The sequence below is a fragment of the Kryptolebias marmoratus genome, linkage group LG24 (genome assembly GCF_001649575.2).
Source record: "Kryptolebias marmoratus isolate JLee-2015 linkage group LG24, ASM164957v2, whole genome shotgun sequence".
Lineage (NCBI taxonomy): Eukaryota > Metazoa > Chordata > Actinopteri > Cyprinodontiformes > Rivulidae > Kryptolebias > Kryptolebias marmoratus.
Window position 1 is genome coordinate 12,571,226 of NC_051453.1, and position 25,005 is coordinate 12,596,230.

The following is a 25,005-nucleotide window of genomic DNA, read 5'->3' on the forward strand; positions in this document are numbered from 1 at the left end:
TTTCTGTTATCTACTTGTCCTGTCATTGTGATTAACAATTGTAATCGTTGAGTGCAGTGTTTGTACTTGTGCATCAGAGTGAGAACGTACCCTCTCTAGACTTTCCACATCCGCTCGGAAACCAGAAATCATGGGAACTTCGATGACTGCCATGTTAGACGATCCTGAATGGAGCCACCTAAAAAATGAATTGATGTTGCGATGAATGGAAGAAACTGTCTTGTTTGAGGCGTCTCTGTACAACGAGCGCACGGTCGGTCTCTACCTGGCGCACACTTCTAAGGAAATGTGAAAGTTCATTTTGTCCTGGTGGGCTGCCGGGTCGTCATCATCGACGGGCGCCCGCCGTTTCCGGTTCAGCTCTGAGCGGTTGTCAGCCCGGCTTCTGGAGCGTGACGTGGATTGCCGAGAGGGGGATGAAGAGGATGAGGAGGGCTGCAGGTGTTTCTCTTGAAGGGGCTCTTTCAGCTCAACCCTGAGCTGAAAAGCTGGCTTCGCTACGGGGTCAGGTACGTTATAGGACACATCAATCTGCAGACACAAAGAAGAAAGAGGCATGAAAATGAGATTTTAAACTGCAGAAAAGCTTCCAAAATAAGAATTACATTAAAATTCTAGCACTCCTTGAAGGATTGCATTTGTCACCCGCAGCCTTTTTTCAAGCCAAAGTTGTAGCTGTTTTGATCAAACCTTAAAAATAACATGTGCAGTGTTAGGGGATACCATGTGATGTCACGCTCAGAGTATTTGTTGTAAATCACCCTCAGCTACTACCACATCTAAATTTAGCTAAATAGCTCTAAAGCTGACTGAGTTATAGCCGTTTTTGTGTTGGCTCAATTAGTTGTGGTGTCCATCTTGAATTGGACTAACTCCAAAAGTTAATCAGTTGTAGATGTACATCTAATCACCATTTTCTGAAAGTTTCATTAAAACACATCAAGTGGTGCATGAGATATTTTGCTAACAAATATTAAACAAAATGTTGCACGACCTATTAGTTCTCAGAATATATGTTGGGTATGAATCTCAGCTGCTACAGCATCAGAGCTTAGGTCAATATCTGTAATACTGACTGAATTGTAGTCATTTTTGTGTTTTTTAAGGTCGGTTGGCTGTAGATGTACACCAAATTATCAAATAGCAAAGCTATTATATAGCAAAGCTAATAAATAATCACCTAGGAGCTGGAGACACTTTGCTAAAAGTCTGTCAACAAACACATTCACAGACATCATGGCTTTTGATCGCCCAACTCTTGTTTTTCATTAAAGCCCAGGTGCTGCTGGCCTGAGGGGCTGTCAGAGAGGTGCACAGAGAGGTGTGGATTGAGGAGAAGTTTGTGTGTGAAAAAAATAAGAAAAAAACTTGTGAAGCTGAGTGAACCAAGAGAAATCTGAGGCTCTGCAAAACTCAGCGGAACGATGTCAACTGGTTTAATTTGCTTTTTCAAACAATGTTTCTGAAACTGGACAAATGTTCAATCATTGAATGACAGAAACACTGAATATGAGACAAATAAGGTATAGATTCCCTCAGTTGTTTTTGCATTCTAACTACTGCATGCTTTCTGCTGTTTTAGGCATTCATATATAAAACATGCAGCTCATTCACGAAATGGGGCAGTGACTTTTGACTGTTATAACTTTGAAAGATTTCAAAATATTTAACTTTACTTACAAATGTAAGTAAACACATTGTTCTTTTTGAAATCTACTTTGCTCTACTTTTGCCATTCTTTTAGCTATTCTTTTGCTATTTTTAGTTTTCAGCTACTGTTCTGCTACTTTTAGCTTTTAGCCAGCCTTTTGCTACTTTTAACTAGCTTTTCACAATTTATGCCTTTAGATAACCTTAACCTGTTTTCAGCTAGTGATTTTCTACATTTAGCTTTAAGATGGCCTTTGCTACATTTGGCTTTTAACTAGCATTTTGGTTATTTTAACTTTTAGCTGGTGTTCTGCTTCTTTTAGCTTTAACAACTTAGCTCCAGCTTTTTTAAGCAAATTCAGCAAAGTCATTCAGCACTCAATATTAACACTGCGTTTTCACAGAAAATGCAATTTCTCTAGTTTCTAACTGTGACGCAGCAGCTCTTGACACGTCCTTATAGGCAGATTTTTGGCGAGTGCGTATCATACCTGCATGAGACAGCAGCCTTCTCCTTTAGCGCTGACAAAAAGGCCTGTGGGGACACTAGGTATCTAAAAAAGAAGCGAGGCAGAAAGAAAAACAAAGAGAGTCAGAGGGGGCAGGGAGAGGTGAGCGAGTCATTTATCAAGTGAATGAATGCTTTAGGCTGCTGCTGTGCCACAAGTGGCTCCCTGGCTACTAACCAGCAGCACTAAATTGCCCCCAATTAAGCCAACACCACTAATCATAGAAGAAAAAAAAGCACGTTGGGCAGAAAACCTCCTTCATTCTCACCTGAAACTCTCCAGCTGGCTGATGGAGGCATTAAAATCCACACAACAGTGTTGACCTGACCCAAACAGAACTCTAGCATCGGTAGTTTATTTCATGTGTGAACAAACAGAGCATTAAAGTACAGTTCCTAAATCAAACAGCCAACAAGGTGCTTTTGAGAAATCCAGCTTAGGTTGAGGCTGGTTTGGTTTGGCAGTAAGTAAAACGTTCTGGCTGCTGAACAAGCAAACACAGAGATTACCATTTAATGCCAGAGTGCTGCTCATTAGTCTTCGTTTAAAATGAAAAAAAATAAAACATTAAAAATCTACACTGCACATATGAGGAGTGGTTTAACTGAGTAAAATGTCCCATCTGAAATGCTGGTAATAAGTGGAACTAATAAATAAATGACAAAGTGCTGTCAACACAGACAACTTCAAAGCCTCAGCATATCAAATCGGTTATCCCTAATCATTTGCAGGCCAAGATGACTGGCAAGCCTCGCAATATATAAATAAACAATCAAACAGCGGACGATTTGTTCTGATCCACATTTACCTTGGCGCTCTGAAGGAGTTTCTTGTTGCCCCTGTTTAGATCAAAGGTCTCCTGGAAATCGAGGTTGGTGGAGGCCAGAGAGATGGTGAGGTTCACCCCCCCTACATATGACAGGATGGCATACTCCGATAGGGCATGCAGAGCCACGCATGTGTCCTGACAAGGGAGTTTAAAGCATGTCAGCTGGAGCTTTGGCCTCAGTAAGCACCCTTGAGAAGATGTTGCTTATTCATAACATTATGTAAAGGCTGTATTATATTACAAGATGAAATGTAAAAACTTTCCCAGGCAGAAGAGAATACCTGTGTGGAAGAGAAACCGCCTAAGGCATTCCTTTGCTGGGAGAGCCATTTGACCACAGGCAGCGCAGAAGCAACATCACCCAGCACGGTGTAGGTCAGGAGACCGTAGGCTGTCATCTCCACCTCCGCTGACACCACTGAGAGCAGAGGAAAAACTCATTTTTAAGAATAAACTCCATCTTCTAAGTCACATTAAATGAAAATCAAAAATAGTTTATTCATTTTTGAAATTAAAATCGATGTACAATCGTATCAAGTCAGGTCCTCGGGCTTATAATACACAGATACCTGACTGTGAGAGGCCGTCGCTGAAGCCCATGAACGTGTCTTCATCGGTCACCGTGCTGCCAGTCAGACTCCAGTGAGTGAGTCCGTCTGCAGTGATGATACAGGTGGTGAGATAAAGACACAGAGCAGCAGAAGGTGCAACACTTAAACCAACTCCTGTTCAATTGTTTAAATGACCAAAAAGGCACATTTTAGATTTTAAGTTGTCAAACGTGCAGAACGATTTGGACAAAAGGAAGTTAAGGAAAAAGCCAAAGGAAACCAATAAAACAATACAAAACTGAAGGGGAAATACAAGAGGTGGTCTCCACTTTTGATAAGGGTGACTGCAGCTACTTTTACAACTCTTTTTGCTTGTTGTTTGCTTAAACTAAAGCCAGACTCAGATCAGTAGGTAATCTGTATTTATATTGATTCTTTGTGATCCTTCACATAATTTCAACTGATTCACTTTACATCTGGTGGGTGAAAATGCTAGATCCAGGTCAAGTGTTGAGTTTCAAGTTGTTCGGAGACATGGTCCTAATGTTTTGGTTAAATTTCCAGGGACTCCCAGTTCTGTTACTTCACATACAACGTCAAACTTCTTCATACTGTGTCACTACAAAGTTTAAAAAAATGTAACACCCCATTTTACTCTCCTTACAGAGATATTTTTCATTGTTTTGTTGTTGCAGTCCAGCATCGAGTCTGTTGTTTAGGTGACATGGGATGTGGTAGTACCTTGAGTGATGGCCATGTGGTTGAGGCGGCGCAAAGCCAGCGGGGCGTAAGGGCTGCGAAGTAGAGACAGGGCGTATGCAGACAGAGCGGTGGTGTAGGGATCATTGGCAGAGTATGTGTTGCTTTCCAAGAAATCCTTGGCTTTGGCCACTGCCACCTTCTCTTCCTGTACCAAACGAGACAGACAGAAAAAAATAAAAAATAAAGCAACAAACATGTGGTCATTTCAGCTTAAAAGGTTGAGCAGAGAAAGTATTTTCAAGAGGGGAATTTCAGAATCTGAATGCCCGGACACATTTAAGCATATCTTGTTTCCCATGGTCAATAATGTGCAGTTCAATAAACGATTCAGTAAAAACATTGTTTAAAAATCAAGCATTTTAAGAAATACAGAAAATATATGTTTAAATTTGTTAATGCACTGTCATCTCACTATTTACATGCTGTAACATTTGGCATTCTTGTAGTGTAGATTCTAAGTCATCCAGGACGTGGTAAATCCAAAAAAGGTTGAAAAACAAAAACAACTGGACTTCCATTCTGCAGCTGAAGATGTTTCACTTCTTATCCAAGGAGCTTTCTCAATTAAAAAGGAGAGACTTTGGAATACTTAATTACAACACTATGATCGTCTTCTTATTAGGCTGTTTAGAGGCTCCCTCCTACAACTGGACAACAGTCCTTTCGGTGCAATTTCAGTTAAATAAACATTCATTTTGCCCATTAAAGAGTTGAGAGTTGACTTTCATCTCATGCAGATGTGACCTTCCCTCTCATCCATGAAATGAGAGGCCTCCAGAGCCACTCACTGCAATTGCAGCAGTCATCTTTTAATTAAGTGAAATTGGAAGGGAGATGAAGGTACGGCTTTGAAGCGAACAACACCTTTTCATTTCTATCAGTGCTAAAAGGGTTGATTCTCAGAAGAATCCCCTTTTTAGGAAAGATAGAGCAAAAAGAGGGAGACAGATGGAAGGAAAAGGACCAGGGAGAGGAAAAAAATTAACTTCAGGGGCAAAGACAAAAAAAATTAGAAGTTTAATGGCTTTTACATTTTCATCTGAGACTTCTATCCAACCACTCCCTTTTAATTTTAAATGCCTAGGTTTTGAAAATACATAAAAGTTAAAAAAGATGTCAAAATAACTAAATTTGACTATCCAGTTGAAGTGAGTAATCCAAGAAAGGGATCTTTGATGGGTCTAAACTGCCTCTGCATGTCAGCCTGAATGTTTTGAAGTAGTTCAGTCATGATTAGACATTACATTAAGAGCACTGGAGCATAACAAATCTGAGTGGGCAGACTGCCAGCACATCCATCTTTACAAGAACAGGAATGCAGCGATCCGTCCGTACACGACCCGGGACTGCTAGGACGGGCATTGGTTATTTAAGTGGATCGGGAATCACTCAAGCTGACTAAAAAAAGAAACTTGCTTTACAAAACTCAAAGCAATAAATCAAATTCCACACTAGTAAATTTGGTAAAAGTCATTCATTCAACTACTTCCGGTATGTTCATTTAGAGCTGGTTTTGATGAACTAATCGGGGATGAAACATTTCCCTCTGAGGAGAGACTTTTAGGTGAAAGGTACACTCTGTCAGGTCAAGCTATTGGACTTCTCACCTCTGTGGTTATCCCCGTCTCCAAAAGAGCTGCGACAACATACGCCGTTAGAGAGATCTTCCCATGGATCCCTCCCTGTACACAAAATCAGCAATTATCATTACAACTAAACAGAACCAATAAAAAATGACATCTTCACATGGAGTGGCTCAGTGGTAGAATGGTCCTCTTCTCATAAGAAGACGAGGCCCAAATTCTCTGTGTTGCCGTTTGTTACGCAGGTGGTCCAGCAGAACATCTCCAGCTGTTTTAATACCCTCACCACTCTTTGTATTGGTAGCACATGCTCATCACAGCTGTTGAAGGGTGTTGCCAATAAGTCTGAAACCCATCTGCCCCAAAGTGCAACAGTTAAGATTTAAGGGTTTCCAGTTAATATTTGAATAATGAGTTATTTTTAACAGTTTGAATGTTGTCAGACAAAAGCTAGTGTCTGTGTGCTTCTGCTTTGGCAAAGGTTTTTCCAGGTATAATCTTTTTAATCTTTACCTGTATTCAACTAAAGCCGGCTTAAGGATCATTGGTTCACTGCATTTGGACTAGTTAGCTGAACTTTTTTCATAAAGCACTTTTTAAATAAGTGGAACCCAAAGTGCTGTACAGAGCAAAGCGAAACGGGAACTGCAAAAACAAAACAAAAATTTGGAAATTTATTATATTTAAAATATTGTAGTTTGACAATAGAGAAAGGAGCCTTCTGTCACGGACTACAAATGGAAATTCAGAAAGTTTTCGGTGCCAACATTTTTACTAATATTTGTATTTACATCAGGTACCACAAAAAGCCAAAGTGCTTCTTTCCATATCCATCCAAACACGGGCCTACCTGCAGGTCTTTGTTCAGGATGCGTCCCATAGCAGGGAAGGAACCGTCACCTCGCTGATGTCTGATGAGCCAGGACTTGGCTGCACAAAGCTCTTCGGGGTCAATGAAGATGAAAGCACGAGACTGAGCAAAGGACTTCAGCACAAACGCTGTCAACCTAAAGGAAAGACATATAGAAGTCAAGAGGGTGGATAAAAACTAATAAAACATCTGAAACACCTGAAAACAGGTACTCTGCTTCACTTCACAGGACTTTTGAGTCAACTAATTTGGTAAGACTTAGTGAAATTATTCAACACGTTGCACGCTTCCAGTATGTGATCAGAGGACTGGTATGTATGGATGATTTGATGAAATAAAGAAAGGAATGAGGAGGGGAGCAGATGGGTGCGGCACAGTTTGATCAGTACAACAAGATGCAGCAGCTGTGCTCTTGAGAATGTGAAAGAGCACATGGGCTGATCAAGTATGTTTCTGGTTGTGAGTCAAAGATTCCCCTGAAGCATTCCTCAACTTATGCAAGCACGAATCCCAGGACTTGAAGGTTTGAGAATCTGGCTGGCCTAGGAGTGCAACTGAAAGTTTATGAGCCACGATTTTGTTTTAGTGGGCCGGGGTGGAGAAGAATCAGGGGAGCAATGGAGAAAGGCGCGGGTCAGCCCTGGGTACACGGCTGAGCTAATAAACAGACACTCTTCCATAAACAACAGACCTCCCGGTAGTGGCTGAAAGCTGCTGTCTTTGGCCAATAGCTGCTCAGTGACGGCACCCCTGAGCACAAGTGACTTATTGTATGAGGTAAGTTGTTTACCAAGAATGAGTAAGAAAAATGACATGGAAATGGAGTATACAAACAGGTCACGCTTTAGTGTCTTATTGGAGCTCGTACGTGAAATCATAATTACAAGGAAAAAACAAGGGGCTCTCATAAACAAAAACATTAAATCTTTCCTGATTGGAACCTGGATTATTCATCCCTTGGGATGAAACTAATGCTACAACTCATTAAAAGTTTTATAGCGCACATTGTGGCACTGGTTTTAAATACTGAGCCTCAAGTAAACGTAGTAAAGTGAGAATGAGATTGACTTTAGGGCTGGAAGGAAGCTCACATACCTCTCTTGTGTTTACTGAAGGTACATGGTAATGGTAAAAATAAAGTTTGAGGTGGTAAGAATCTGTTCCCTGAGATGATTAAACCTCTGCAAACGGATTTACTAACAAGCTTCATACTCTTGGATAGCAAGAAACAGATCATCATTTGGGTTCAGTAACAGAAAAGTTTGACAAATTTTATTTCCAGGTTCACTAACTTCTAAACAATCTATTAAACCACTGTTAAATCACAAGCACAAAAACAATTCACTTCAGCTTAATCCTAATCAAAACAAGTCAAATTCCAAACTGAATGTTAAGGAGCCAACAACAGAGTATTATGAGCCTAAAACTTTTCTGGAATGTTTCTAATTTACAAGTTGGAGCGACATTAAAAGGAGATTTGAGTGTCTGACTTATAAATGTCTGATTCTATTAAAGGTGAAAACAGACAAATATATTGATGCTGAATATTAAAACTTGATTTCGCAATTTATAGACGGTCCCTAAACCCCTGGCTCACTCCTGGTTTTGCCTTTCCATCTGTTTCGCCATCCACACTGAAAACAAAACTAAGCACAACCACTGCTGCACACAGACCCCAAGGTTGTTGTTTGTTTGTCCAGTTTATAAACTAAGGAAACAGAATCGTATGACCTAAAATTGTATTTCTACTCATGAGCATGGGTGGCTGCATATAAACCTGTGTTTCCACAACAGAGATGTTTTAAAGAACCAGTTGTTTTTTTAACTCACTTCTGTTACCTGTGAAGAGCCGAACCAGATTATATAGGTAGAAATTTACCTCAGAAAACAACCTTAGTAGGAAGGCATTACTTTTGCAAAGACCCTGAGCCTTTTTAGGTGTCTTGTGATAGAGTTTATAATGTAAAACAGTTGTGACTGATGCTCACAGCACTTTATTTCTATACTTAGAGCCCCTGTTATTGGAAACAATTTTCTGTTTCATTTTTGAGCTTGCAGCTGTGTTCCAAAACTAGTACCAGCATGATGACCTTAAGATTTTCCTGTGTATTTATCTTTTAAGTCATTCTGTGTAGGTTTAACAACCTTGTTATGAGAGATAGCAAAATACTGTACACCAACCCATTACTGCCAGCTGTTGTCATACATTTAGGATTACTAAATCCCATCAATTTTCACTCCAATATGTTTTACATGCTAGGAAACATTAACACAGCATTACATCTGTTTTTAGGAAGGCAATTAAAGCCCTGCTCTGAGCATGAACTCTGAAACTAAAACAAAATCGGGGCTTGTTTTGGATGCAAGTGTGTCATTGATTGATTCATGAAGTGTCTGGTGCAGGTTTACTGATGGTTAACTGTGTGTGTTGTGCCCACAACCCACTCCTGTTGCCTTGAGCACCAAATAAAACTCCAAACTGCTGCTTGCTACATCCTCATATTCCACCACAGTCGTCAGGAGGACTTCAAGCTTCCCATGACAGTTTAATGTTACCAATTACAACGAGGTAGTAGGTCATTAGGAGGCATGCACCACTTCCATATTCCGAGAAATGTCAGAAAACGGTAAGGACGCATTTGGTGAAGTGGCTCCAGACAACTGTCTCCAAAAGAGTTTGTCTGTGCGGTCAAAAGCAGCGTTGGTAAACCGAGTAGCTGGGATATGAACCCAGAAAAATTGCAAATAAATCCTGACATTTTACTTGCCTCGGGGATCCAATCATGCAGTCTGTTTACGATTCTGTGCCGTTTATTTAACCTGCTGTTTCACAGTGTTAGCTCTAGTAAAGATCATAATACCCACCTCAGCTCATAAATCAACTAGAGGAATGCACACTGTGAACGGGCTGTTAAATTACAAGCAGAAGAACTTCCCGCTGCAAGGGTAGATTACCGTTTTACCATTTTGGATAAAATGAAGTCTGCCTGCTTAAACACAAAATAAACACTCTATTGTAAAATTGCAACAGGAATAGATTCATTAAGGCAGAGTGACCTCAAATTTAGATAAAAAACTAAACTTTCCTGCTCTTGTTAGCAGCTTCTATCCCCAGTTAAAGCTGAAGAACTAAACATATATGGATTGGTATGGACTGTGTACTCCTCAATCCCGTTTACAGTGACTCACCACATACTGCCAGAGGAATCTCTTTCACCAAAAGCACTATAGGATCCATCCTGCCTCTTGTAGGTCAGCTGTCTCTGGTAGCCTGGATGATGAGAACAAAAGGTAATCCTTATCTAAGTGACAACCACTGCATTATTGGCTCAGTTTTGTTTAGAAAGAAAAGTTAACGCTACAGTTTATACTGAGTAAAAATGACAAATAATACTACAAAAACACAAGGTAAAAGGTTAAGAGAGCAAAATTGGATTTTCTTTTTTCAGACTTAGCAAGCAGTTTATTTTTAAGCCACTAGAAAAAGGTGACACTACATGCTCAATTTAAAGTGCAAGAAAAACAAAATATTTGGTTCCAGCCTCTTCACCTTGAAGCAGATAGTCAGTGGCTTCATTTTCAACGTCAGGGCTCAGCTGCCTGGTCTTCTGCAAGTACTTCAGAACAAAGACATTCGGGGCGAAGTGAATCATGTTTTGCTCACCACACCCAAAGGGCAGCCTTAACAGCTTATCCAGGTTATTCAGAGTTGGTCCCATCACATCCCCTGTTACATAAACAGATACAGTGCATACAGTGACATACTAAGTATTTACACAGCTAAATAACTTAGCTGCTTGATGAGGCCAACGTTTGTGAATGTAAATGTTAATAAGATAATAGGTATATGGCATGTATTCAAACATAAACCAGTATACCAATCATAAAGGCAGTGGCCCTTTCCGATCCAGGCACCATGTTGTGTGGGACTCCCAGTGTGAAGGCCTCGTTGTGGTCGTCATCAGAGTCTTCCTTTCTCCAGATTTTAAACTCTCCAACAGAGCCCCACCCTGTTGAGAAGCCAATATGTTGCACCTGAATAGACAAAAAAAATGAACATTTTAAAAAAGTTCCTTAAAGATAAAGTACTGCATTTTGTATGTCATACCATGAAAGAGTCAAACCTGTCCTGGGAATTGGCCTGCCCATTGCAAAATGATAGATTCATTGGATGGGTGTACACCATGGCCTATCTGCAGACAAAAAGGCAGACAGGCTATTGTATCATTTAGTAAAACTACTGCTCTCGTGCCATTTTAATCAGAAAACCTTCATCATGAATTATCTACTCAAGAAATCTGCAGGCGCAGTTGCCTTCTAATTCAGTTCCCTCCTATATTTTGGTGATGCCCACATGATTCACGAACTACCCCCATACAAAACACAACATTTAACAGACCCAAGTACAACACTTCTTCCACGGTACAGAAGTTTAACCTCATAAACACATTGAACCTGAGAATAATGAAGGTCAAACCACAAAATTAGTCCAGCCTATAATACCATTGTTAATATGCAAGCTTTGAATTGCTGACTCTGGTAAACTGATGCAAGGATAATATTGCGCCTGGGAAAAGTGAGTGGTGTGCCAACCACTGACTACAGTCAACTAAACCAAGTTATACTCAGTGACATCAGCCTGTTAATCATGATCATGATCCCAATATAAGAGGAGCTAGTTCTCCTGACACACAGACCCAGTGGTCTGCTGAGTGTGTTTTAACTCAGTGTGTGAGAACATAAACTCACCAGCTGAATGAAGCAGAACATTTTCACGCTACATGTAATTTCCTTATTACCTCACCTGTACCGTGCCTCCCTTCCAGCTGACCCAGAAACTGCGAAACTCATCCCAGGACAGGATACCGGGTGTGGAGACACTGACCAGGGGCTCGCCCATTTTCCCCAAGGAAATCCAAGAGCGAGTGTTCTGCCTGCCACCTAATACAATCTCAAGCATCCCTGCGCTGTCGTGGGGACTAGACGAGAGGGCGAAATGAGCATCGTTGTGCGTCTTCACTGCCACCTCAAACTGGTCCATCTTGGCTGGTTTTTTGACATACTGATACTCGTACTTATTAGGAGTGGAAATGTGGATTCTCTCTAAAGATGGAAATACAAAATGCACTTATGTTAGTAAGGTTTATAGCATGACTAATATACAATTAGGAACAAGACATTAAAACTCAAGCCCCACTGCATTCTGAAAAACTGCAGCGGGATATGGTAATAGAAACATATTTGCACTGACCATTGGGACAGAAGAAAACACTGTATGTGTATTCTCTGGGAAGCCCCTCCGGCTGTAAATGGAGCATGGGGGAGAGAACAAAATCAAGTGAAAAGAGCACAACAAAGCGTATACAGTATGAAATGTTACAAATGAAGGCAAATTAGATTGGCCAAATATTTTCCTGGCATGCAGGGCAAGAATGCATAGAACTTAGAATATATTGTAGTCCTTTGCAATATTGATACTGTGCATACTGAAACTGTAATGACACACAATGTATCATATGTAGTGCTGCCCTTTGATGCATATACAAATATATAAAAATATTTCTTATAAGTGAAAATTGTGAATGTCTGTTCTTTTACCTCCACCAACACAGTCCTGCGGACGTAATCCAGGCCTGTTGGGATCCTCCGTTCATCCACATAATTCGCTATTTTGCCTGTCAGGAGTCCATCTGAACAAAAGCCTGGTGCATTGTAGGCAATGGCACGGGCTGTGAAAGTTAAACAAAATACAATCAGCTATCATTCTTTCAGTTGTGCAGTCATATGATATCTTGATACGTCAGTGACACTGCAAGATGATGGGATGTCTGAATAACAAAAGGATTTCCTATTAAATCGATTTTACATAAATCATGCAGTATCTTAAAACCTGAGATATATGTAATGGAGGAAGGAGAATTGGGCTGAGGGAGGACCAGGACTCTTTACTGCCACAAAAACTAATTAGCTTCTGATTTCCTTGTTTGGAATACCCAGAAATCTAAAAAAGGTTAAAAAACAAACAAAAAAATCAACTGGACTTCTACTCTGAAGCTGAAAAAGAAGAGGCCATGTCTCAGAAGAGACCATATCCCTAATTATTTGTGGACACTGACATTCATTAGATAGAGTAAACATGACTGCAGAGGGACACCCAGTTCTCTTTATGTGGAGCACATTGGTAATGTGGCACGGTGCCAGTGGAGTCTCTTTATGCGTGTGTAGTCAGAAGGAAACACAAGCGGCCAGGGAACTCTGAGTGGGGCCATGGGGGGCCCATCGACCGCCAGTGACCTGCAAACTCATCAACATGCCACTGAGTGTCACAGCGCAGCTCCGGTTACTCCCCCACTGCTGGCCTGCTTTGTTTTCACATGCGCTCGGGAGGGGACTGTTTGTAACCTGGGTGGGGGACCAGATCACGCAGAACTCAGCTTGTTGACCATCAGAGTGCCTCTGAGTCAAAGACTTGACTTTTAGACATCACACTAAGAGGTCCAATGTCCTGCTGAAAGGCTTAAGACTTCAAAATACTTCTTTATTCTGAATGATTTCTGCACACACTAATCTATCTTGAGTATAAGAATTTAAACTCCATATATTTTTCTAACAGCAAATGCCGTTTGTTAACATGTGACTTCTATGCCGATGTCTCCACGCTAACGCAAAATATTGCAGATGATGAAATGACCACAGTTTTAAACAAACTAATAAACTTCGTGTGATTGCTGTCTTGGGGCACCTGTGATGTTAACCGATCCCAGTTCCGTGAAAGACAACACAATAGATGTAGGAGCCGCCTCTCCTGGTGCAACACACTTCTTTCTGGTAAGATGGTGCTTCCCGGGATGGCCAATAAATTTGACGCCTTTTGGAACTGACACTTTCACATGAACCTACGAAATGAGAAAAGAGGAAAACACAAATCAGAGCCGATCGATCTCCCCTGACAGCCTACAATGACATCACATTCGTTCGGCCTCCCTCATATCGCGTGCTCTCTCTCAAAGCGCTGAAAGCAAAGGGAGAATTCTTAAATCACATGGCAAATTTTCCATGCTGCCTGACTAATGCTTCTCAGGCTCCCTGAAGGATTAAGTTGCACTCATCGTCCAATTTCAACAAGGCTTTGTAATGCAAAGGAATCTTTTAACTGTTCTTTATCTGCACGCTTCATAAAGTCATAAATAACTGAGCAGGAAATATAGGAATCACATGTTGCTGGGGTGGACATCAAAGGAAGGGCTATTCTGGTTTGCATATTCACCAATCATGACATCAGGGCAGCGCACACAGATCATTGCAACAGGCGCGTCTGCAAACATCATGATGTCATCTCCGTGGAGCGCAGGATGGACCCAGTTAGGGCCAGGACAGAGCTTGGAGGGCTCTTCAAAGTTAAGTGCTGAAAAATACTTTTGAGCTAATATCAATTCTTCACATTGCCCTCCTTCCTTTGGAATTTCTAGTATCTCTGTGCCCTGCGGGCCTACCTGAGTCTATCAACTTTCTGTAAGAACCCTTGACTTGTTTAACAGTTTTCCGACACCAAGGATGTTCTGTGAACTGCAGAACATCCTTGCAGTGATTTATATTGCAAATTTGGTAACGTGTTTTCATACATTCTTCTCTGATCTGTAGCCCACACATCAAATACTTTCTGCTCTTTAAACCACTTTGTTTTTCTCACAACATGAAGTTTATTGTCTTAGTTTTGTAATACTGTCTTGCTGCTTTTAAAGCTACATCTTTCTTAAAGGCAAATAAAGTTTGTCATCATTTTTTACCTCTGAACAAGTAGGTAGGTAGTTGTAGACGGTGAGAGGAACTTTGGTCTGCTCCCCTCTGATTAGGCTGTAGGGCAGCGTAAAGTCAACAAAGAAGGACTTGAAAGCTCGTAGCTCTGTCCTTTCTGCTAAACCCAGTCCCTTCTCCTCAGACAGGCTGACGGCCTCCGTGACCCAAGAGGTGATTGAATCTGGCACATCCAGCTGCAGGTCGGCCTCCCCACTTTCAGAGCTGTCGGTGACACATTGAGGTACAACTTAGGTGGCAAAAAATGTTGGATAATGTAAAAAAAAAAAAACATTTAACACAAACATTGAAAAAAATATAAAAACCAATACATTTTCTACAAAGAACGGCTTGATGAAATATAGTCGATTTTACTTTAATGTTGCCAACATCTGTGTCAATGTAACTACAGCAGTAACTCTAAAATGGACAGGTGTGAGGAACACTCAGGTGCTGACCCAATCTTTCCTCTAAATGAAATGGACTGAGCTAATTCTTGGCAGTACATATTTTATGTTGGTCTTGGCAAACATTTTGAGACATAGTAAACTTCAGAAACTGCATTTTTTTCAATCAAAAGAGTCCAAAGGTTGCACTAAAATACTTTTAGGGTAAATTCTAAAATCCCCACTAAAGAAATCCAGCATATTAAAATCTACAGTATTTTTTTTATTATTTTGCCTGGATATGAATGGGAGGAGCTCTTAAGGAAGAGCCTGAATTAATGACACACCTTCCACCCAGAAGGAGAAAAGCTGGGTGCTGAAACACAATGTAAATAGACTTTCCTATACAAAGAACTGCACAAAAAAAATCTGTTATCACATGTTCGTGTTGTTGCTCAAAGTACATTTTCTTTCTCTTATTTTACTATTTTATTTTACCTTACCTTTCATTTTCAGCTTGACTAGATTATTCTTCGTCTTTGACTCATTTCTTCTTTCAGTTCACAAGAGTCTCAACTTTTCTCCTTCATATTTTTTATCCCTTCTGTTTTTATTTGATCATAAATTCTTCAGAAGTCTGCCTAATTCACATAAAATTATTTCTAGATAAAAGCCAAGTACACAGAAACTCTCGCACACATGAAAAACACACAAATCACTGGCATACCTGACATTGAGGCAGTGCCACACCCACGTTTCTGGGAAAAATGTGCGCCTTCGTTTCTCAGATCTACAGTCAAAACACAGGAGGAGATAAGCGCTGAGGAACTTAGATGCAATGCTGCTGTTTCACTTTTTACCTTGCTTAAACCTTTAATATTTCCAAACAAATCAATCCCACCTGTAGTCCCTAAGGTTGTGCGTCAACACACACATCACTATTGCCCAAAGACTACCTCAAGCATCCCTATAGCGAGTCCTCTACCTGTAGGTGGAGCGGGAATGCATGGCAGCCACCAAAGTGGACGTGTGTGGCTGAAAGGCCGGAACAGCCTCATCTGTGTACATCCCTCCGCTCTGCCGGTGGTTTAAACTCACCATGTCGGTCATCACCACCAGCCCTGTTTCCTGTATTAAAGCCACAGAGAGATGCATACACAGACATAGTAAGGTCGTAATTTTTTTTAATCAGTGTAGCACCATATTGAACTGTATATTCTCACCGTGAAAGCAAAACGTGCGTCTTTAGTGATGTCCCAGTGCCATGGAAACACGGATGAGCGCCTGCGTCTCTTTGATGACAGTCCAGGCCACCACATGTGTCCGTCATCTTTAGGAATGCCAAAAACATCTGCAACGTCGAAGTCAGCCAACTCTTTGAACACCTGCACAAAAATAAAAAGACACATTCATGGAAAAATCATTAAAATACTACAGTGATTAAATGAAAACAAATAAGAAAAAAGCTCAATATTTTAAAGCTACAGAATACTTTCATTCATTACACACTCTTGGGGTGAAATAAACAACTGACGTGGCAAACCTTGTCAGGACTTAGTTGAAAATCAGGCTTTAACAAGTAAAGACTTTTATCCACGGCGGCCACACAAACACACGAGCCCCTCTCAGCCCGCACATGCAGGGTCACCGGGTCTCCGGGAATTGAGTCATTAGACGACAAAGAAACAGACACCTACAACCCAAGCAACAAAGAAAAGAGAACTGTTATGCTTACAAAAACAAAAAAATCCAACTTTCAATTCAGACTTCAACCTCTGACGCAGAACAAAACTTGGTGACCGAATTGTTGGTGGATTCTAAATAAGAACCTTTGGGAATTTTGTTTTCACATATGAAACTTTCAGTTGTTTGACTAAACCATTTTATCACTTTATGGCCATGTTGGATGGGTAAGAAGTGCTAAAATTTGTACATAATCTGAAGAAACGCGAGTCTAAATGTTTTAAGCATGCAGATATGGTGGTAAACAACATGACTGGGAGTGGAAAACCCCAAAGTTTACAAACAGACGGAGTGTTGGTGAGAGTCAGTCATAAACTTTCACACATCAACACACTTTTTTTCCATCAGCACAAGGTCACAAATTAGCCTCGTTACTTGGATCGCTGCCTCCCTTTCACCAATCCGTAACCTGTCATCCTTTCCTGTCATGACCCTACTTATCTGCCTGTGGCCTGCATGGTCATGGACTCATCCTGCCCACACAACCCCTCCTCCAACACACACAAACACAGTGTTGTAAGGACATACCACAGAGCTGTAAATACTTCAGGGAGTTAACTCCACCTAATTCGGGCAGGAACTGGGGAGCGCTCTTGGGCCAACGCAGCTGTTTGTTTACTGACATTACCCTGTGGTGTAACGGCTGGTGCATGAATACGTAGGCTCAGCTCCAAAATGTGTACTGTGAGTCCATCTTTTTCCAGCTTTTAATAAACACTCATTTTAAGGAGGAACATGTTCCTCCGTATCCACAAACACCAAAGTTTTAGCAGAGACAACACAAAAACCCCCCTCGTATCTAAATGTGCCTAAGAGTATTTTCTCTTTCTTTCTGGACAAATTACTTCATAATATAGTGAAAATACCAACATCCACAAAACGTTTTCAAACCTGGTTCTCAAATTCAGGCTGGACAGGGATTTGCAGACTGTCTGTTACACCTTCACCATTTTCTCTCACGTAGTAGACCAGCAGGCGGCTGAGGGGCGCCATGCTGTGACTAACAGGAAGACGGAGATAAGACAAGCAGGTGTCCAAGTCAGCCTGGGAGGACGAGCCTGAAACATCAGGCAGAATGAGAGAAAAGAAAGGTGAGATCACTCTTTTACAGCTGTTCAGAAAACTATTTGGTAACCTATAAACTCTTTATGTTATGCTGCGATACAAAACAATGCAATGTGATACAATGCAACATAATATAATACAATGTGAAACAATACAATACAATATAATACTCACAATGACACACTGTGATACAATACAGTGTGATATGATACAATATGATATGACACAATACAATATGCACTTAATTGGGAAGATCTTTGCCATGTGATTTATATATAAAAAGACAGTGTCACATTTAACAAGGGCCTTTGAGGCTGTTGTTACGTGCTAAAGTCAAAGAAGTTTCATCTCATGGTTTTCTGTGCATCTGTTTTCTTTTTAAAGTCAATTCCGAAAAGGCATTTGTAAAGCTATAACGTGAGGAAACATATCCACACATTACCAGAGGCAGAAGGAGGGAGGTGGGTGGTGGGAACGTTCTTATCAAAGGTCACTGCGGCTCTTTTTCCTCGATGCGAGGCCGTCAGGTTGGCCAGCTGTTTGCCCGATAGGACAATGTTTCCCCTAGATATCACTTCGTAGTGCAAGGTGAAGTTACAGGGGCATGTAGATTTGAGGGCTATTTTGGCCTCCTGACCAACCTAAACACACAAAAAGATAACAATCTAAACTTAAGGCCTTACAAAAGATACAGTAAATGTGTAATGCACTTCTAAAATGATTCAAAGACCAAACACATAATGTGGAGCACTTAAAATTTAGCACACTTTTCCAAATTTAAACAAAATAAAAAGGCAAACCATACTTTAAGAGGAGCGCTGGGACTCTGGATCTGGATGTGACACCTACTTGGAGAGTACCAACTACTAATGGACAGGTAGCTAGGTAAGTACTGGTCTCCCACTGCCTTGCCATCAATGGATGTCACCTTGGTCTGTTTGAAAACAAAAACACTAAAATTTCATCTTTTTCGAATCATAAAATACAGGAAATTGCTGGTACTCATGACTGACCTCAAGCCAGACATACTGGGCAGCTGTTGGTATGGAGGGGATTACAAACGTGGCTTGGCCGTCCTTTGAGATCAGTTCACTGGTGTAGACATTGTCCTTTGGAGTCAGCTCGGCCTTAACACGCACCCTTACACCATCAGCTGGGCTCCCATCGGGAAAGGTGACTTCAATCTACAGAGTGAAGGTGACAAGAGAAGAAACAGGCTACAGGGTCAATCACTAATGTTAATGTGAATCAGAAAAGGCCTAAATCACCGTAAGTAACAAGATTGTGTATTGTAAATCTTTTCTTCCTAGTAGAAGTAAATTGATCAATCAGTTGGCCGATTTCCCCCTTCTTTTAAATAATTGGCAGTGCTCATGCCTAAGATTACCATGATTATTAAAAAAGGTAGGCATATCTGTGGTAGCACAGTATTGTTACATTAATGCTATGCCCTCCCACGACAGGAGTCTCTTTTATAGCACATCAGCAGACTCTCAAAATAGTTGACTGGAATATTATAGTAATTGTCTGTTTTACTATTATTCTTCACAAATGTGTTTACAAAAGTTACTGCTTCAGTGGACTCATCACTACTTGCCTGTGCAGTCTTTTAAGCATTAAAAAAGGGGCCCTATGCTGTTCCTACTATTGCCTATCATACACCCTACTGTAAGAATTAGATCAAATTTCCTCACTGTAAGTTTGTTTTTGGGAAAATTCTAAAAACAGAATAGTAAATGAATCTTAAACTTTTATCTTTATGGTCCAAAAATAAATAAACAAACAAACGGGCTTCAAAAATTGGCAACTGGCTGCTCTGATTTCTAAAAATCTGCATCAGCTACTGAAAAAAAAAATCCCCCAAAAAACTTATCCATCCCCCTGTAGTTTGTGAAGACATATTTTCATGTGTTCATAGTGTCGACAACTATTTTGCTGCGAGTCTTACTTTCCCCTTGTAAGGCAGACCAGGCTTGAACTGTTTGCGTGTATCCTTGGAGTACTTGATGTCAATGAGCTGCTTATGAACCGGTGTTGAGTCATCAAATGTGGTTTGCCTGCTTCCATCGATGCTGGTCACCGAGGCCCAAACGCTCACTGTCCCCCTGAAGTGATCAGCCACATCCAAGGGCATCATGTCCTTGACACAGAGACTGAAATTTGCAGAGCCTTTGATCTGACAAGAGAACACATGCCGTATTCAGGTATAGTTGGAGGGGTATATTTTCCTGCCAAAGTGGAGAATAACAACAGCACATAGAGTAACTGTACGCAGCTTACCAAGATGCTCTCATGATAGAGATTTTAAATCTCAAGAGTTTTATTTTCATTGTTAAATAATGGGTAAATAAGACATTTTGAGTGCAATCTTGAGCTTGAAAATCTTTAACATTCGTCATATACACCAGTATAACATTCACTTCCAAAATACCTGTCAAAAGTGGATTAAAATACTGACCTCCATAGATTTAATAACAGGATGGCCCATCTCATGTCTGTAGTAGCCAACTCCATTAACGGTCATATTTACTGTCAACTTCCCTGTCACTGGTTTTCCAAAAGTATACCTGCACAATATTAGCAAATTAGAGCTAATATGGAAAAAGTGTTATTTTTATTCCTGACATAATATATACCCAGAATATCCTAAAAGGACATAATAAAATAAAGCTGCTCTGAACACATAAGGTGTCATTTTTCCTCTATATGATGAGCCAAACAAATCAAAGACAACATCACCGTTGTTGTTGTTGTATTATTTTACACAGATGTACTTTATGTACCATACCTGGCTCTGACAGTGGCCTGTTCACACGAGTTAAGATCCCGGATGTAACACGGCGGATCGATCACCAACTCAAATCTGGGCATCACTGTGACAAATTGTACATTTAAAACACTAAACGCAACTTGTAACACTATAAAAATAAAATATATAAACATCTATAAGAGTCACTGAATCCCTCACCATACTTCTGCACTTCAAACGACTTGTTGTAAGTGTGGCCCTGCACGTCCACAAAGATAAACCACTCTCCAAACAAGGGCTGGTCGGACAGGGGGAAACTCATGTTCACGACCCCTGAAAAGAGAAAATAAAATCTAATAACATGCTTAATCCCTATTAACGGTAGACTGGAAAGTTCAAATGACAATCACAATGGTGACCTGAAGTGTATCTGTACGCCAAGTCTATAACTTTTTTGAATCACATGCAAAGTCTGCAGAAAATCTTTGTTAAAATGTTGCAATAAACTCATCTTACCACAGCAGACAGATTTAAGATCTTTCCATTGGATCATCCTTGATCCTCTTGGATCCTAAAAGATCAAACCAGGAAAAGGGTTTTTTTATACAATGTGTAGAGTTCCTTTGCACATTAACAATGTCTCTATAACCACTTCACCCTGTTTAGGATTTATAGTTGTTACTCTCATTTAGTGCAGTTAAGAAAATGGGTTTTTGTGCTTCACTTTAGGTTTATGCCTGAAGCCTGACCTGTGCCAAAAGACCAAAAGACTCGTCCATGTAGTTGTTACTAACTTTAGGTAAGTACAGACTCACACTAGCTTCCTACACATGAGAATCTCAGTAAAATCTAAAAATCCTAAATCTGTACATAGAGACAATAAAGATAAGCAAGTATGTAGAGCGACAACTGTATATTAAGGGTTGAAAAGAGGATAATAAAGACAAACTCAGAAGAACAGACGAGCAGTGGTTCCTTTCATGTTGTTTATCCTTGTACTGTTCAAAAAGCACCCTATTATCTAGGTGAGCTGCCCCAACTCCTCCTCTTTAATCTCAAATCAGGCTGAAAACTAAAATTGCCACTGTCCCCCCTCGCACACGAGGCTCTGCCAACCCTGGGTGGTCCCATCAGTCTCCACTCACCAAAATATATGCATCCATCTGAAAAAAAAAAAGAAAAAAGATTTTAAAAAAGGACACGGAGTTATGCAGAGTTTTAGGAAAATAATTTAAAAATGACAAAACTATCGGAAAAGTTTACACTTCATCGCACTCTATGCTTGTCTGACGATCACCTCGCCGTGAAAGTGAGCAAGCCCCCTTTGCATGCAACAGACTTTTATAGCTGTGAACATCAATAAACTGAAATTGAGCAGGATATTTGAAGCTGCTGCAAACATTCCAGTAGAAATGACTTAAACTTGCTCTCTGTAAAGAGGTGACTGTTCACTTTCTTGCACTCGAAGCAGACTAGGTCCCTCGTTTTAACTTCACTCGTCAGAGGTGAAAAAGCGCGTCTAAAAATGAGTGTTATGGCACGTCACTGCAGAAGGGGTATGCAATAAAAGTAATGGTGAAAATGAACAAAATAAACTGAGGGTTGGACGTGCAGAAACTGTGTTGCCTGCAGTACAAGCTACAGTCAAACCTGAAGAAGAATGCAACATTAATGGCTTTGTTATGACTTAAATCAGTAATTACCTTTTCAATCACTGGCCTCATGTCAGGTGTGACTGTGTAAACATTGATGAGCACTGAGGACAAAAAAAAAAAAATTATAAGTAGGTTTTTAGCCTTTACCCCCTATTATAAACGATTAGTATAGCTATAAAGAATAAAGCTCCTCCACATATGGGAGAAAATTAGAGCATCTGTGCGTTTGTCTGCCAAAAAACAACATAACAGACACTCAAAAACACCTTAGTTGTTCTGCATTTCTGCACGATTAACTAATTAACTACCAGCTGCACTATGAGGGAACCTTTATGTTTGGGTTTGTAGATGGGTTTGTCGGTCTGGACGAACACAGCGGTGCCCTTGCTCTCCACAGTGATGGTGGTGTAGTTGTGGAAAATGCAACCTCCCTCTGTGAGGTGACGGTTCCCCCAGACCTTCAGAAGAGCCTGACCTCTTAAACCAGAGGGAACCTGGGGGGCAAGGACACATAAGAGCAAAAGCGAAAGCAATGTGGACTGGGTTCAAAAGAGCTCATATATGGACTCAACGTTGCTATGGTGACACACAGTTTGAAAGGATTCTCATTGATTTAGTGTATTTAATAATTCAAGAAAGGACAAAGGCAAAAGAGGAACAATAAAAAGTGCATTCAAAGTCCAGAGGAAGGCTTTGACTCTCCCGCGGCCCAACAGGGGCTTCTCTTCCTCTCTTCAGTTACGAGGCCTTTAGGAGGGTTAATGGAGTAACATGACAGTGTGAATGAGAATGAGGGTGGAGGTTTTGGTGAAAGAGGGTGGGGGTGTTTGAGTTAAAGAGTCGCATCGTGCAACACGGACTGATCCATTCCAGCCTTCTGGGGTGGCAGATCACACATGCACGTCAACAGCTGTTGCATATTATACTGAAGCTGTTACCTTACTCCCAATGAATGAGCACAGACAGATGTTGCAATGCAAATAATGCTAGTGCTGATTTGCATGTTGCCTGAGGAATGTGCACACAACGGACAGCGGGCGCTCACTGCAGTTCAGCTGCACAGACAAAGCTGCGCGTGTCGTTTCACTCACCTTCAGTTTGACGGTGCCTTTATCTAAAACAGCAAGAAAAGTAGAGAGAGTTCAGAGTGAGGTATTCTTTCCGTAGCTTTGCTCGCTTCACACAGTTTTGTCAATCGCTCTACAAGTGTGACGGCTACTATTGTTGGGTTGATTCTGCCTGGCGTTTGCAGGAGACCCAGCTGCAACCTGTCTCCATGCCATCTCGAGCAGAGCAAGCACTGTTGATTAAAGGTGCTGTCAAACAAACGCTGTGTACACTGAAGGGCTGAACTGATGCCTCCAATCAGAGACAATGAAGGAAGTAGATGGTGAGGAGCACCGAGTCGTGGTGGATTGGGTTAATAACTCTCACAATGTGCGCATCCTTCACTTAATGTTTTTAGTTTTTTGTTGCCGGCATGTGTATCTGTGGGACTTTTACATCCACTGAATAAATAAACTGATTATCTTGTGGTTTGAATGATAAGTTTTCTTTTCTAGCACAAATACAACACTTTTGCTGGAATAACTTTGTAAATCAAAACAAATGACGGAAGAACTGTCTACAACCCGTAGACCCACACTCACCCACTTCAAAAGATCTGAACTACGCCTTTAAAACTTAGTCCTCACCGAGCACAGAGCTGTGGCTGTGTGCGACCGTCTGTCCCTTCATGGACAGCTGCGCTTGCACCCGCGTCTCTGCTTGCGCATTGAAGACAGTCACGCTCACGCTCTCCTCCACGCCCGCTCGAAACACAGAGGGCGCAGCAACCAGGTAACCCCTGACAGGAGAGACGGGGAAAAGATAAAAGAGAAGAAGGTGAGCAGACGACACAGAGACACAGATGGGATGGATGAAACGGGAGGCAAAACAGAGGTCAGGAGGTAAATGGAGTAAACACACAAAAAAAAGAGCACATAACTATAATTCACCATTCTCTGACGTCTTTTTTGCACCTCTAAATGATCCTTGATGTTTGTTTTTAAAAATACCCACCACTTTCCACTTACAATAATGGGCAAAGGTCTTACACCATCTTTTACTTTTTATATTTTATTCCTTTACTTTCAGACTTCTTTACATCCCCGATTTGAAAAAAGCTGGGATGTTGTGCAAAATGTAAATAAAACAGAATGGGATCAGAAATACTTCCATTAATACTAATACTTCATTGTTTGTAAACACAGTTCACTGTGCCATCTACAAAAACAGGTTAAAGCTCTATCATACAGACAAGAAGTCAGATGTGAACACCATCCAGAAACACCACCATCTTCTCTGAGCTAATGCTCATTTAAAAGGGACTGAGGCAAAGTGGTAAACAGTTTTTTGGTCAGATGAATGAAAATTTGAAATTCTTTTTAGAAACTACAGACACCTTGTCCTCCACACTGAAGAGGGGAGGGACCATCTGTCCTGCTATCAGTGCCCAGTTTAAAAGTTTGCTTCTCTGATGGTATATGCCTATGGCTTACAGCATACACATCTGGAAAGGCACCATCAAAACACGAAATTATAAAAAGTAAATATATAGGCTTTCAAACAACATGTGCTCCCATCCAGAAGAAATGACCTCAGCCTGACCATGTTCAGAGGAATGTTTCCTTTGTTTGCTAAGCTAATTAATATTGCCTATAACTTAAAAAAGCCAGTAAGTCAATTAGCAAAACAGGGAACTACTGTAAGAAATTAGACAGTGTTAATTCTGCACATAAAAGACAATTTTGCAAAAAGTGTGAAAGTGTATCTTTAGGCATTTTGTTATTTGGTTTCATCTGTCAATGTACAGAAGA

General features: G+C 40.7%; 1 protein-coding gene across 3 annotated transcripts in view; it reads right to left on the reverse strand.

Moving 5' to 3' along the window:
• The window catches only part of cpamd8 (C3 and PZP like alpha-2-macroglobulin domain containing 8), a 33,817-nt gene that overhangs the window by 7,271 nt on the left and 1,541 nt on the right, over positions 1 to 25,005 (reverse strand). For 2 of the 3 annotated variants that reach the window (XM_025003929.2, XM_037974082.1), the window contains exons 2-37: positions 23,842 to 23,993; positions 23,239 to 23,261; positions 22,476 to 22,641; positions 22,196 to 22,248; positions 21,638 to 21,655; positions 21,009 to 21,063; positions 20,712 to 20,825; positions 20,532 to 20,616; positions 20,202 to 20,310; positions 19,692 to 19,919; positions 18,757 to 18,927; positions 18,549 to 18,677; positions 18,186 to 18,384; positions 17,570 to 17,736; positions 16,479 to 16,628; positions 16,159 to 16,320; positions 15,921 to 16,063; positions 15,663 to 15,725; positions 14,543 to 14,774; positions 13,498 to 13,651; positions 12,354 to 12,484; positions 12,007 to 12,058; positions 11,560 to 11,858; positions 10,880 to 10,948; positions 10,634 to 10,790; positions 10,306 to 10,482; positions 9,945 to 10,026; positions 6,735 to 6,891; positions 5,909 to 5,983; positions 4,281 to 4,446; positions 3,558 to 3,644; positions 3,270 to 3,406; positions 2,968 to 3,123; positions 2,142 to 2,204; positions 266 to 531; positions 91 to 178 (exon numbers count right to left, since the gene is read on the reverse strand). In XM_025003929.2, the coding sequence (XP_024859697.1) occupies positions 91 to 178; positions 266 to 531; positions 2,142 to 2,204; positions 2,968 to 3,123; positions 3,270 to 3,406; positions 3,558 to 3,644; positions 4,281 to 4,446; positions 5,909 to 5,983; positions 6,735 to 6,891; positions 9,945 to 10,026; positions 10,306 to 10,482; positions 10,634 to 10,790; positions 10,880 to 10,948; positions 11,560 to 11,858; positions 12,007 to 12,058; positions 12,354 to 12,484; positions 13,498 to 13,651; positions 14,543 to 14,774; positions 15,663 to 15,725; positions 15,921 to 16,063; positions 16,159 to 16,320; positions 16,479 to 16,628; positions 17,570 to 17,736; positions 18,186 to 18,384; positions 18,549 to 18,677; positions 18,757 to 18,927; positions 19,692 to 19,919; positions 20,202 to 20,310; positions 20,532 to 20,616; positions 20,712 to 20,825; positions 21,009 to 21,063; positions 21,638 to 21,655; positions 22,196 to 22,248; positions 22,476 to 22,641; positions 23,239 to 23,261; positions 23,842 to 23,993 (4,735 nt within the window). Of the gene's footprint in view, positions 1 to 90; positions 179 to 265; positions 532 to 2,141; positions 2,205 to 2,967; positions 3,124 to 3,269; positions 3,407 to 3,557; positions 3,645 to 4,280; positions 4,447 to 5,908; positions 5,984 to 6,734; positions 6,892 to 9,944; positions 10,027 to 10,305; positions 10,483 to 10,633; positions 10,791 to 10,879; positions 10,949 to 11,559; positions 11,859 to 12,006; positions 12,059 to 12,353; positions 12,485 to 13,497; positions 13,652 to 14,542; positions 14,775 to 15,662; positions 15,726 to 15,920; positions 16,064 to 16,158; positions 16,321 to 16,478; positions 16,629 to 17,569; positions 17,737 to 18,185; positions 18,385 to 18,548; positions 18,678 to 18,756; positions 18,928 to 19,691; positions 19,920 to 20,201; positions 20,311 to 20,531; positions 20,617 to 20,711; positions 20,826 to 21,008; positions 21,064 to 21,637; positions 21,656 to 22,195; positions 22,249 to 22,455; positions 23,262 to 23,841; positions 23,994 to 25,005 lie in introns of those variants that run through there. The other variant, XM_017407222.3, reaches the window with a different exon arrangement.